At 42.0% G+C, this 14,505-nt stretch overlaps 1 protein-coding gene across 1 annotated transcript in view; it reads left to right on the forward strand.

The window, feature by feature from the left end:
* The window catches only part of TAF1B (TATA-box binding protein associated factor, RNA polymerase I, B), a 67,527-nt gene that overhangs the window by 47,865 nt on the left and 5,157 nt on the right, over positions 1–14,505 (forward strand). The window contains exons 9-13 of the mRNA XM_015410303.1: positions 1,478–1,625; positions 9,469–9,646; positions 10,137–10,183; positions 11,582–11,672; positions 14,491–14,498. Coding sequence (XP_015265789.1) covers positions 1,478–1,625; positions 9,469–9,646; positions 10,137–10,183; positions 11,582–11,672; positions 14,491–14,498 — 472 coding nt within the window. The remainder of the gene's footprint in view (positions 1–1,477; positions 1,626–9,468; positions 9,647–10,136; positions 10,184–11,581; positions 11,673–14,490; positions 14,499–14,505) is intronic.

Consider the following 14,505-nt stretch of genomic DNA (forward strand, 5'->3'; position numbering starts at 1 on the left):
GGTTGTTTTAGGAGAGCCCACCCTTCACTTGCTTCTTTCCCTTCCAGCAGTCTTGCCCGTGGAATGATTCTCATCATGCCTCTGAGTCTATTAAAGTCGGCCCTACTGAAATCTAACACACATGTGTGGCTATGAACTTCCTTTGTCCCCCACAGCAAAAGGAATTCTAGCAGAATTTGGTCACTTCCCTCTAAGGTCCCCACCACCTTCCCCACGTCTACGATTTTTTTCCTGTTGGTCAATACTGAGTTCTCTTTCACTATTATGCCTGTAAAGATTGAGTTGCTTGGTAGTCAGATTGATGTGAAGCTTAGGCCTTTCAGAGGGCCTAATATCTTTTAAGTACAGGGTTTGAGTTATAGCCTATGCTCCAGTTAATTTAGTGGTGAACGTGGCCCACAGCATATGCTGTCACAAGCAGAAGGCACCTCTTTGCATATGCAGCTGTATGCCATGTGCAACACTGCTTGTTTTTTGTTTTTCTATAGCCCTGGAATCTTAGCTGGGGAAAAGATCTGTCAAGATTCTCTCAGCAGAAACCATACGTTCAATCTCTCAGTTCAAGCGTACGAGATTACCTGCCTTCTTTTAGCAACACATTCCATGCTGTGACTTAAATGGGGGGTGTGTGTTATACCATGCCTTAATATTCTGTTACAGCCTCCTTGCTTTCCCCTTCTGTTACAGCTTCACTTCTGATCTTTAATATGTTCAGAAAGAATGCTGTTTCGGCTTCATTTCCTTAGGAATGATGCCTTACCTGTACATTCAGTTTGGTCAACTAGCTGGGCATTATATTTCTTTTGCATCCTGAGGGAGAAAAATTTCCCCACCCTCAATGTCCTTTTAAAGAAGATTTTAAAAGCTATTTATTTGTGGAATAGCAATGAAAGCAGAATGGTGTCAGTCTCACCATTGAATTTTGCTGTATGACTGTTGTCCTAAAACGTCTGAAGATTGCTCTAAGCCCTGATGTGCAACAGTCCTGTAATGCAGGTATTTCTTGTTTTGCAAGAAAAATCCTTCAGGCAAAAAGGTTACTTAAAAAAACCCAACTTGCTGTTTTGAAAGATTGTGAGCGCAAGTATGGCTTGTGAACATTAACATGCATGAGTAAACTTTTCAAGCCCTTAACTCTGGGTGGGCTCTGAGAATGTGTTTGTTTAATTGAAATGATTAAAAATGAGAGATTTGAGTGGGTATTTTATTGCCAGAAATATAAATGAGGTTTATAAAGGAAAATAGTTTGGTTACGCCGTAAATAAAATAGCCTTTGTTTTCTAGCAGCTGGTGATTCTGTCCCCCTTCCCTTTTTCTGCCTGCTTCAATAATGCATGTATGTGCATAATAATGTCTGTTTCTCCACTGGGACTTAAAACGTGTATTTATCAGTGTTTAAGAAAAAGATCTGTAGAAGCAACAATGTTAAAACTTAACAGTACAAACTTAAAATTGCTTTCCATATTTTGTTTTTCAGTCTTGGCCTGCTTATGAAAATGTTCATAAAAAAATGCAGTTCCTTGCAACATACTTGGAGCTGCCCCGTTTTCCAGATATAGCAGAGGACAGCTTCTTTCATCCAAACGTTCTCTGCATGAAGTATTTAATGGAAGCCAACTTGCCTGGTAAGGCTACCTTGTAGGGTTGGCAACAGCATGGAGAAAAAAAATGTCCAGCCCTTTTAAATAGAGGCTTTAATGTGCAGAAATGGGCAGCTGAAGCTTTTCGTGGTAGGGAGGTAAATAGTATCATCTGCCAAGTAATATCACTTTGAGCTCCTGTTAAGGTGATGGGACTGGGTGAGGTGTGATGGAGCAATGCTAGACTTTTGAAGTGTCTACTTAAATTTTAATTGATTTTATTCTCAAATGCCTTCCCCAAGGACAACAACTGAAGCACCAGCCACTCTTCTTTTTAAATAGCCATTATCACATTGATGGTGGCAGAGTCCCATTCTCTTAGCGTGTGACTAGAATTCTAAGGAAGGATCTTTACTAGATCACACTGTCTGTCTAGTTCAACATCCAGTTTCTTCCAGTTTCTAACAGTGGACAGCCTAATGCTTCTGGAAAGCCTACAACCAGGTCTGAAGGGAATGCCTCTCTGTGTTGTTTACCCCAGCACCTGGTAGTTCAGATGTATGCTGCTTCTGAACATGGAGGTTCCACTTAACTATTATGGCTAAGTAGCTTCTGATAGACCATTTTAAATGCTGGCTTGGACCCAGCAGAGTCTCTTCATGGGAGAAGGATTTCTGATTTTTTTGCCTCTCCTCCCTTCATCTGCTGCAGCCCAAAATTCTTCCTGAAATATCGTTCCTGGAGGAATTCCACGAACAGCATTTCTGAAGAAGTGAGCAATATCTGAAGAAGTGAGCAGTGACTCATGAAAGCTCATACCCACCACAAATTTTGTTAGTCTTTAAGATGCTACTGGACTCTTGCTCTTTTCAACGGCATTTCATTGGGCATTTTGGGTTGCAGTGGGAGGGGAGAGGGGAGAAAGTCATGCTATGTGTGTGGAAATCCTGTCCACAGAAAGGCTGCATTGGATCCAAGATGCTATCTCTCTGGAAATTCTACCTCATTAAGTTTTGTGTGATCCTTGGAGAAAAGGTAGAATAAATGTGTAACCAATAAAAATGCTCTTAAGAGTGTCTTAACTTTTCCCCCTCTGGTATCAAAACCATTAAGAGAAAGGCACTTCCTGAGTCACATTGTAAACTGATTTGTGGTTTGAAGTCTTGTTTCAGTATCTGCTTAAGGATTAAAAAAAAAAGTTTCCATTGATTTAATTTAATGCAGTGTCAAGCCCACAAACTCCAATTTCTCATCTTGACTGCTGGGTTATGCTAGCAGAAATATAAAACAGTTAAATACTGCTCACCAAGTGAATCATCCTACTTGCTCTTTGACCAAAGGTGGGTTATAACTGGGCAGAAATAAGGTACTCCTCTCTACTCCTCATTCCCTTACAGTGCAATCCCGTGCAGAGTTAAAAGGTGAACTAAACCCACTGAAATCAATAGTCACAAGCTGAAGCAACTCTGAATTGATAGAACTGCATTATTAATGTCCTAACATCTTAATTTAGATACTCTTACCTTACTTTATAAGCACTTTTTACCATGTATTCAGCCAACAAGAATATTTGAGTGTTTAACCATGCTTTTAACATCTGTACTTCAGGTATGTGGCTTGCATCTCAGAAAGGTGACTAGCTTGTCATTAAGTAAACATGACCATTATTATAGCTATGTTGTGCAGTGTTTTGAGTTCAGTGTTTTACTTTGACCATATGTTTTGTATACAATGGCTTTTAAAAACAAATAGTTACTGTTCAATCGAGTATCAAAATTTCTCATGTAATATTCAGTATTAATTCATTTGGAATTCCCAGTCATTTAAACTTGGATGAGAGCAAGGTTGTGAGGTTGATTCATCTTACCCCAGTTTCACTTCTCTTCACTTCTTAGTGATAACTGTAGTGTAGCTTTATGTCTTCACTGGCTAATCATGGTTAGCTTTCAGTCAGGATTTGAAGCTGATTCTTTAGAGACCTGGTTGAAGTTAACCATAATTAATGTTAACCTTGGTACTACTCCTTGATAAAAGCTGATAATGGAGAGAGGAGATTGGCACTGGAAAGGGTAACAGAATGGGCCTATCTCATAGCCATGGTTAAGAAATTGGGAACATTGTGCCTGCAATGTATACAAACAGACTTACTCTTTTAAAATCACTAAGCTCAAACTGATCCAACTTGAATGATTGATTAGTACAAAAATAATCTGTGTTGGACATTTTAAAATATTGACTAACAAATCCCCATGGACAAGTATAGAGCAAGGAGGGAAAGGGTTGTGAGATTTGGCCTCATTGGGGCCTTAGGCTGTAATAAGTTAGTGAATTAAAGACTTACCTGTATTTGCTTTAAAGGCACCACAAAAAACTGTCTATGGTTTATGCTACATATGAATGTACCTATTTTCACAGAGGCTTATCTGAATGTATTTTAGTAATTAAACATATTTTACATTCAGAAATCCGTATATAGGGAAAGTTTAAATGGGATGGCCAGTCCTGCTGTTGAGGACAGTGCCGGCACAGGAGTAGTACCGCTGGACCATTTCCTAAAGTGAAACCACACAGCAGGGCTGCATAGTGTGTGACCACACCAAAGTCACTAGCAGCTGTGTTCACATCACAGGTGCACAATGGCATGGAAGTGATAAAGAGGGGGGAACCAGCCAACCATAGGGTGGCAGTTGGCCCCAGGGAAATGTGGGGAGGGTGGCAGACTCATAGCTATGCCCCCCTTAAAGGTACAGGCCCTGCTAAACAGAACACGGGAAGCAGTAGGAGAAGGGGGCCTCACAGCCTTGCATATGGTCACCCATATTAGGTATTAGGGGTTATGCGTTGGACTGGTTCAAATTATTTCTTAAGGACTGGACTTAAAGGGTTGCTGTTGGACACTAGCTATTATCAGTGTGGGACCTATTATGTGGGGTTCCACAAGGCACAATCCTATCCCGCATGATTTTCAATCTCTATGCAAAGTCCTTAGGACAAATCATTTGTAATTTGGGGGTTGTTTGTCATCAATATGCTGACAATACCGAGCTCTATATATAGTTACCCAAATCTCCTAGTGATGCAGTACAGGTCCTGAATTGCTGCCTGGCTGTTGTGGTAAAAAGACTGAAGAGCAAACAAATTGAAACTAAACCCTAGAAAGACAAATAATGTTTGTGGGGAAGAAGAAGAGTTGGATTTAGTCTCAGAGTGTTTTACAACCTCCTTCGCTTCCTCTCCCCACAACAGACACCCTGTGAGGTAGATGGGGCTGAGAGAGCTGTGAAAGAACTTCTCTTGAGAGAACAGCTCTGAGAGAACTGTGACTGACCCAAAGTCATCCATCTGGCTGCATGTGGAGGAGTGAGGAATCAAACCTGGTTATCCAGATTAGAGTCCGTCGCTCTTAACCACTACACCAAACTGTAAAGTGGAGATCCTGAAGGACATTGTGCTTACAACCTTCGATGGGGTTGATCTGACCTTTTCTGACACAGTTAAGAGCCTTGGTGTTAAACAGTATCCAGCATTAATGCTGGAGAAGGAAAAATATTTTCTTGCAACCCAGTCTGGCCTGGAAGATGGTCCCCCTATCTTGATATGACTGATCTAATCACCTGGATCCATACCACAACAACATTGTACATTGGTCTCCCCTCAAAATAAACTAAGAGATTCCAGTTGGTACAGAGTGCTGCAGCTTAGTTGTTATTGGGAGGTGAAGTGTGCATATTACTCCCATTCTGCATTCACTCCATTGGCTATCAGTTACCAGGCCAAATTTAAGGTCTCTTGGCTTTCAGTAAACTGTGCAAAACTGAATTATTACAGGGCGTTGTTACCCAGGTAATAAGCTGTACTGTAAAAAAGAATGGTTCAGAAAGTTGTTTTGGTAAGGGTTTAGGGATTGTGGACTATACTACTGAATTCAGTTTGCACTGTCTGTTGCTGTGAGTAGGATCCTACTGTATAATTTTTGCATTGTTTAAGATGTTGTATTAATACTTAAGCTTTGTTTTAGCTCTGTTAATATTTGTGTTCCATTCCAGATTTCTGCAGTCCAAATCCTATTGCATTGTTTATTTGATGCTCCATCCTGTTGATTGTGGTAACTTGCTCTGTGTAATCCACCTTGAATCCCAGTGAGAAAGCCAAACTATAAATCTCTCCTTATATATAATTGAGTAGTGGGGTGGCACTTTCTAGACATTCCACATGCCCCTAAATCAGCTGGCTCCATGATGTGTCACTCAGAAGCTGTCCCTATCCACTGGCTGAATTGCCTGAGTCCTGCCTACAGAGGCGGCACCTGCCAAAACTTTCCTCAGAAGACGGTTGCTTCACTCCAATGAACACAGCTACTGTCTTCGCTCAAACGGCTGTCTTTCCCGACAAAGACACTTCTCCTGCTTGGCTCCTCTGTGGGACTAGGTTTTCCCTCAGTGGCTGTTGGTAGGCAACCAAGCTTGGTTCTGTCAGTAAAAAGACAAAGGAAGGAAACCCTTTCCAGACATTTGTGAGGAACTCATTGGGGCCAGTCCTGACTAGGGTTGCCAGCTCCAGGTTGGGAAATTCCTGGATATTCTTTGTCTAAGGAAGCCAGTCTAAGGAAGCCAGAGTCTGGGGAGGGGAGAGGTTTCAGCTGATAAGAATGCCATAGAGCCCACTGTCCAAAGCAGTTATTTTCTCCAGGGGGGAAGAGATTTGTTGTCTGGAGTTCAGTTGCGATTTTCGGCGATCTTCAGGCTCCATCTGGAGGTTGGCTACCCTAGGCGTAGCAGTTAGCGCTTCGGAGCAGGGTCTGCCAGGCAGAGATCAGTTCCCCTATGGCATTATACCCTGCTGAGTCCTTCCTCTCCCCAAATGCTGCCCTCCACAGGATCCGCCCCCCAACTCTCCAGGTATTTCCCTACTCAGAGCTGGCAACCCTACTTTCCCCTCAGTGCCTGTTGCTAGGCAACCAAGCTTGGTTCTCAGTAAAAGGCCCTTTCCACGCCTAGTTTGGCCTTTGGGAGAAAACTCATTGTGGCCAGTCCTAGCAGTCAGCGCTTCAGAGCAGGGTCTGCTAGACCCAGGTTCTTGCTGTGGAAGTCGAATGGGTGATTTTGGACCAGTCACAGACTTTCACCCTAACCTACTTCACAGGGTCATTGTGCAAGTCAAAAGGGGGAGAAGAGAATGATGTAAGCTGCTTTGGTCCCCTTGCAGAGAAAAACTGTACTTTTCCTCCTGAGGAACCATTGTTGCCAATCTCCAGATGAGGGCTATAGATCACTCAGAATTACAACTACTCTCCAGATGCCAGACATCAGTTCCCCTGGAGAAAATGGTGGGCTCTGTGCCCTTATACCCTGCTGAGATGGCCCCCCATGACAGCCAATGTGTTGTAGCAGTTAGGGCTTCAAAGCATGGTACAGGTTGCAGGTGTGTGTGGGGGAGACAGAAAGCTGACTAGTGAGGGGCAGATAACGGCAGGTTGATGCTTAGCTGGGAAGGAGATAGAGTTGCCAACTCTAGGTTGGGAAATTCCTGGAGACTTGAGAGGTGGAGCCTGGAGAGGTTGAGGTTTGAGGAGGGGTGAGACCTCAAACAGGTACAATGCCATAGATTCCACCCTCCAAACCAGCCAGTCCCTCCTGGGGAACCATTGTTGCCAATCTCCAGGTGGCGGCTGGAGATCACTCAGAATTACAACTGCTCTCTAGGAGGGAGGGGGGAGAAGATGGAAAGCTGAAGTCAGAGGGGCAGATAAAGGTAGGTTGATGCTTGGATGGGAGGGAGGGTTGCCAACTCCAGGTTGGGAAATTCCTGGAGATTTGAGGGGTGGAGCCTGGAAAGGGTGGGTGGAAAGGTTTATGGAAGGGTGGGACCTCAGACAGGTACAATGCCATAAACTCCACCCTCCAAACCAGTAATTTCCTCTTGGGAAACTATTGTTGCCAATCTCCAGGTGGGCCAAACAATAGGGACCCCAAGCCTATATGATAATCAGAAATACAAACCGCAAGGGTAGACCATAAAAAAATTCACAAATTTCAAAAGTTACCAGTAGACATCAGTCTATTGCAACATAATTATATTAAGTCAATTGATAAAGTAGAATTGTTGGTCACAATTCAAAAGCACAAGTTGCAATACAAACATTTAACCAGAGAAGATATGACAATTCATAGGTAGAAGAATCCAACAGGAGACTCCTATATATCCTTTCATTATAATAGTGTCCATAAGACCTCAAAGTCCACAAACAAGGCAGAGTATATCCTATAGCACAAAGGAACTTCTGCAGCCGAAAACGTCCTTCCTAGGTATTAACAGCAGGAGGTTTGTGATCTTTGAGAACCACAGATTCCATTTGAGGCATGAGCTGTGCTAGATTATTATGGAAATCAGGTTGCATTTTTCAGCCGTATAACTGAGGAAGAATGCTTTGAAACATCTGGCATACCTAGGAAGGACGTTTTCGGCTGCAGAAGTTCCTTTGTGCTGAAAGAATATAGAGGAGTCTCCTGTTGGATTCTTTTTCTACCTGTGAATTGTCATACCTTCTCTTGTTAAATGTTTGTATTGCAACTTGTGCTTTTGAATTGTGACCACCAATTCTACTTTATCAAATCTCCAGTTGGAGGCTGGAGATCACTCAGAATTACAACTGCTCTTCAGGTTGCAGAGATTAGTTCATCTGGAGAAAATGGTGGACTCTGTTATTATACCCTGCTGAGGTCACCACAGCAAATTGGCCCTGAGTGCCCAAAGCCGGGGCACTCTCCCAAAGCCTCTTTCTAGAGCTCGTATTTTATTTCCACAACGGGCCTTATTCCTAGTAACATAAATAAAGACATACCTTGGGGATATGCTAGTATAGCTGCTAGTTGGCTCCCTTTTGCCCCAAGAGTGCACTGAAAGTCATTGTTGGAGGGAATGCATAAACCATTGTTATGTTTTTGATTTAAAAGTGTAGGTCAACAAACTCTACATATTTCAGAATATAGATGCTAACAGCCCCACTGGAAACTGATGAGGTATTTGACTCTCATGACATCCTTGCAAACCCGGAGAAATGTGGAATAATGTTTCTTTGAATCTTGGAAAATACTTATTCAGTGATATGAGGCTTTGCAGCCTCTTTTAACACAGTGTAAAAGTAAGAATGGAAATAGTTTTTAAAAAGATTAAATTTAGTGTTACAAACTAGCCCATGGATTGTTAACACCAGTACTGAGCAGTACTTCACACACTCGGTTTCTACAGTACATAATGATTCAACCGAACTTAAATTTCATTGATGTCAAATGGAGCATTAAACGGTCTCACACAAGTGTTTATTTTTGGCTGAATTGTGTCCAACATGATCAGCATAAGCAAGTCTGGCTGTTTATTGCAGCACATTTAAAATTCCTGATATGGGACATTTGCAAAAGTGTAACATTGGCTACATTTCAGATATGTTTCAGGGTGGTCACGTAATACTTGTTAAGGTGCTAATGGGGAACTCTCCAGTTTCACAGCAGACCCCATCCCTTTCATAGGAGCATGAGCTGGCAGAGTGCTTCTCTAGGAGCAGATGGCAAAGAAATCTTTTAGGTAACCAATAATGTTGTGTTCTTTGAGATGTTCTGTTGTTGTCCTCTGTCTTACCTGAAATATTTGCTCTATGGTTGTAAGCATTTTTGCTTTGTAATAAAATTCTGCTTGCTTCTGCAACTTCTAGGGTGCATGTGATTGCAACTTTAACACTTCTTCAAACACTGCACAGTTATTACATGGCCCATATTCAGGTGATCTGCAAGCATATGCAGATTCCTTCACGGAACATTCATTTCTGAATAGGAATTTTTATGTTGAATTAGTCCTCTGTTTGATTGATTTTGTTTGTTTTTGATTCATTCAGATGACATGCACAATTGGACTTGTAGAGTGGTTGAAGAAATTGGCATTGGTGAAGTGGACTTTCTGACATTTCAGCCTGGGAATAAATTGGTTCGGAAAGTGAAATATGATATTATCGCAGTAGCTGTTGTCATAGTGGTGCTGAAAATTCTATTTTTGTTGAATGATGAATATGAATGGTAAGCATTAATTATTACATAATCAAAGAAAGCACACTAGCTTGCTTCATCTCAGGATCACAAACACATTTAACAAATGTTCTTCTTAATTCCCATTAGCTAAACAGATGAGGTTGGGTTAAGTGAAAGTAAAGGTACCCGTGCTTAGTGGAAGTGTTCCATTTTTAGTAAATAGGTATAGCATTTGGAATACTTCTGTCTCTTGTAGATAGAAAAGCAGCTCTAAAAACTCTAAAATACAGCTCTAAAAGGGATTGGTTTTTTATTGTGCACAGGGCTGGTTGAAATGTTTACATCCCACGCAACAAAATTGAAACCTTTGGCGGCTTCAGGCCCGAAGCAAAGATTGTGGAGCATTTGTCCATAAAAGTGGTTTTGGGTGTTTTGGGCAAGTAAAGTTTCAATAAGGGCTCGGAATCTGATTTTTTTTCAGAGTAGACATGATGAGGTCTTGACATTCCTGATTAGAGCAGTTCCAATTTATTTTCAGGCAGCTGTCGAACTACGCTGACAAGAGAAACAAAAACAACCAAGAAGGTACCAAACGTTTCATTGGAAGCCTGGTATACCGTATATACTCGAGTATAAGCCGACCCGAGTATAAGCCGAGACTCCTAATTTTACCACAAAAAACTGGGAAAAAGTATTGACTCGAGTATAAGCCTAGGGTGGGAAATGCGAAATGCAGCAGCTACTGGTCGTCCGCCTCGGTCTCCTCTCTCTGACGTCACTGGTTGCTAGACGCCAATCAGCAGGCGATCTAGCAACCAGTGGAGGCGGGGCGGGCAGCGGCGGCTTCTAGTGTTCTGCTGAGCGGAGGAGGTCTTTTAACTCCGCTGTTATTATTGGCACGTCAGTCTCCGCTCTCCTCTCTCTTACGTCACTGGTTGCTAGACGCCAGTCGGGAGGCGATCTAGCAACCAGTTTAGGCAGGCGGGCTGCAGTGACTACAGGCTGATATCTGGCTGCGGAGCGGCGGCATTTTCTGGGGTCATTTTTTTTCTCACTCGAGTATAAGCCGAGGGGGTGCTTTTTCAGCACAAAAAATGTGCTGAAAAAGTCGGCTTATACTCGAGTATATACGGTTCTGCAGTGCTTACACAATGTGAGAAAGTTTTATAGGTTTATTTAGTGGACTGGGAATTTAAAAATGAACTATCAACCCAATCAGATATGTGGACAAAAATGGAGGAAATCTGGGCATGAGATTTGGCAGATACAGAAGGGGCGTATATAATAAATAACAAAAAGAAACTGAATTGTTAGGAACATAAGAGAAATCCACAATGGCAGCTGCTGATATAATGAAGCCCATCTCGTATTTGTATAAAGGGATCGGGGATGGATTGCTTCATCTCCTCAGTCCTTATTTTTGTTCTTGCACAGATTTGTTCAGGTTTCCCACTCTTTTTAACCAACACCTCTATTATCTTCCAGGTTTTGGTCAGTGATAGTTCCTATCCATCCAAGGTATCTTAGGGCAGGGAAGAGCATTGTGTCTCCAGGCACAATGCAGATGACATGGGCTGAATCACTCATTAGAGAAATCCAGTATGAACGTGATACACGGGTTTCTGCCAATAAAAACAAAGCTCTATAATTCTAAATAGGTAGTCATAAACTATCAAGAAATATTTTGTGAATCACAGTTTAAAGAAATCCAGTATAGATAATATAGTAGCTAAAGTTTTGTGTAGTTGAGCTCAAAATAAAACTCAGAGGGTCATCTTGGGTTGGTCATTTCTCTATCAAATTGATTTTGTATGGTTATTATGAGACCGCAGCTGCTATCCTGAGAACACTTTCCTGGGAGTAATGGAATACAATGAGACTGACTTCTGGGTAGAGCTGCTTAGGATTTCTCCCTATAGTACTACCCTGAGTTCCATGAAGGAAGAATGGGGTTCAGATTAATAACAGATACTTCTCCTGCAGGCTGTCCAGTTTTTGATATCAGGAAATGGTACATGGTTGTAAAGAAGGCTATGGATGAGGAGCAGAAGAAACTGGAGGAAGAAAGAGTCAGGTAGGTGTTAAAAAAGTATTCTCTCAGCCTAACCTACCTCACAGGGTTGTTGTAAGGATAAAAAGGAGGAGAGGAGAACAGTGTAAGCTGCTTTGGGTCCCCATTAGGGAGAAAAGCAGGGTACAAATGAAGTGAATAAATAAATAATAAATAGTGATCATCTATATGTTTAATTTAGAGAAACAAAGCATTAGCTGAGTGACTAAGGCTTGGGGATAAGCATTGAAATGTGTAGAGCAAATTTTCTGTTTGGAAATTGGTTTTATAATTCCTAAACCCTATGGATAACAAGCAGAACCCCTCAACAAAATGTAATACCACTTGTCCTGGGGGGGGGGGAATAAGGATTGCGGGCATTTTTGAAGATCTAACCATTGGCTGTGATCTCAATAGTAGGACAGTAATGTCTTTTAAAAAGTGCTACTCTGTAATCCACATTGTTTTGGAGTGAAGTAAAAATGTAAGCCATGATTACAACAACATTTATATTGATTTCCATAATATTGCATAGCTAAAGGCTCAGATCAGACATCATGATTTGTGTTTCTGTATATAGGCAAGCCTTGGGTCCTGAGATGCTCAGGAGAAAGTTGGGCATATAGATATGTTTAATCAATTAATTAAACTGACTGTGTGGCTTCATATTCCTTCTGTCCAGCCCACTAGTCTCGAGATATGGTGGCCTCCATAGGTATGTCAGACTACAGTTAGCACAAGCAGTCCATCCCCCTTGCATGAGCTGAAGTACCTTCCATTTTGTGCAAAGTCAATTTCAGATCCATCCCTCTCTCTAGACATTGTTGTGTCTGCTGTGTGTTCTAGGTATAACTGGGCCCTCTTTGGTTAGGGATTTTGGTGGGTCCCTAATAATAGACATGCAGATCTTTGCTTGAACAGGGTCCAAGTGAAACATAATTAGCTGGGGACCCCCTAGCAAAGAAGCTGGGGGCAAGTGAGCCAACTTCTGAAACTTGCTTTGTAAAGCTAGGGGTGTACAAAAAGCCTGGTTTTTTCCCCAGGTTCGGGTATATTAAACCCAAAAAATATTGGTATTTCCCAGTATTCCCAAATCCCAATACCAGTATGGTATTCAGATTTGGTAAATATTTGGGAATCCGGATTTTTTTCAGCTCCATCATACTCTATGGAGATCATTATAGTTAATGGTCCCCATAGGATATAATGGAGAATCGATCTGGGGCTCTGGGGGGCTGTTTTTGAAGTAAAGGTACCAAATTTGCAGCATAGCTACTTGTGCCTCCTAAAAAAAACACCCCAAGTTTCATAAAGATTGGACCATGGGGTCCAATTCTATAGGTCCCCAAAGAAGGTGCCCCCATCCTCCATTGCTTTCAATGGAAAGGGGAAAGGCATTTGAAAAGATCACAGTCCCTTTAAATGCTTTCTGCAAGCCACATGGTCTGTGAGTGAACTCCGAAGGCATTTAAAGGGCTTGCTGTCTCTTTAAATGCCTTCTCCAAGTGGCGAGTTCACCCAGAAGGCATTTAAAGGGACTGCAGTCCTTTTAACTGCCCTCTAATTTTGACTGTCCAGTGACTATTTTCAGGATTTTTTGGGCTTGGCCATTTTGGATAGCCGAAATTCAGCCCCAAACAATACCCAGCTTAAAAAATACCCAAAAAATACCGGTAAGGTATTTTTCAGGTATTTTTTCAGCTCAGTTTATCCTGAATGCACACTTTTAGTAGAAACAGTTTCTGATTATTTTTTTTGACAGATAAGCTAACATGGGGTATTGTATTAGAGACATCTAGGCCGAGTTCAGACTGGCAGTTTGCCCCGATATAGGCACGAGCCAGAAACGTTTCACAAACGGATTAAAGGGGCCGTTCACACAGGCACATCTGTCAGGCATTCCCCAGCCGTACTCAACCCGTCTTGTAACACTTCCCTCCCAAGTTTAAAAGATACCAGGTGAAAGTGGTATCAAACCCTGGAAAGCACGATGATCCCGTGTCCATCCCACTTCCCGGAAGTGTGAACACGAAAAGCCGTGATCCGGTAGGGATGTGCATATGTGCACGAGCGTGTAAGCGCACATAACCGGATTACCAGAAAAAGCCGCTTACAGCCACGCCTCCGGGCCAACAGTGTGAACACTCCCTTGCACCTCCTCCCTGGTATGCTCCCGCATCCATCGGTGCAGTGTCACTGGGAAAACCCGGAACAGTTTGTTCTGGGTCTTTTTTGCCATGACTCCCTCCCGCTTCAGACTGCTAGTCTGAACTCAGCCCTAGTTCCTGGTGGATGGCTGAAGTACTAGCATTGAGGGTGGACCCAGCTCAGCCTTAGGTCCAGAGTCCTTCATGCCTCAGTCTTCCCACTCTTTAACTCCATTTTGTAATCTGGTTCTCTACTTGAAAGGAAGAGCCAGACAGGCAATTCTCTAGGTTGATTTGAATGGTCATCTGGGCATGCTGATTCTGGAGTCCAACTCTGGATCAGCTTTGTTCTGAAACCCTGGAAGACCAGTTTTTTGTTGCTTGTATTCTGTCTCTTGTGTCTATGTGAGTGTGACATGTGCTCTATTGTTATTGAATGGAGAATTTGCAAATTCTGAATAATCTTAATTTTAAAAAAACCTTGTAAAATAGAGTTAGTAATCTGTACTTATCTAAAAATTGATCAAATAGAAAAATGTCCCTATGCACAGTTCACTAATCAGACAGAGGGGTATTGATTTAAGAGCAAGTCATTTTTGCACTTGTTGAAGGAATAATCAAATTTAGCAGGTTTCTAGGAGTATTTATATGTAAAGAGTTTCCCCCCACAATATTTCAACTTTTTTCTTCTGCAGGTATTTATGGAGATT

The sequence above is a fragment of the Gekko japonicus genome, unplaced genomic scaffold, assembly GCF_001447785.1.
Source record: "Gekko japonicus isolate JY-2015 unplaced genomic scaffold, Gekko_japonicus_V1.1 scaffold1325, whole genome shotgun sequence".
NCBI lineage: Eukaryota > Metazoa > Chordata > Lepidosauria > Squamata > Gekkonidae > Gekko > Gekko japonicus.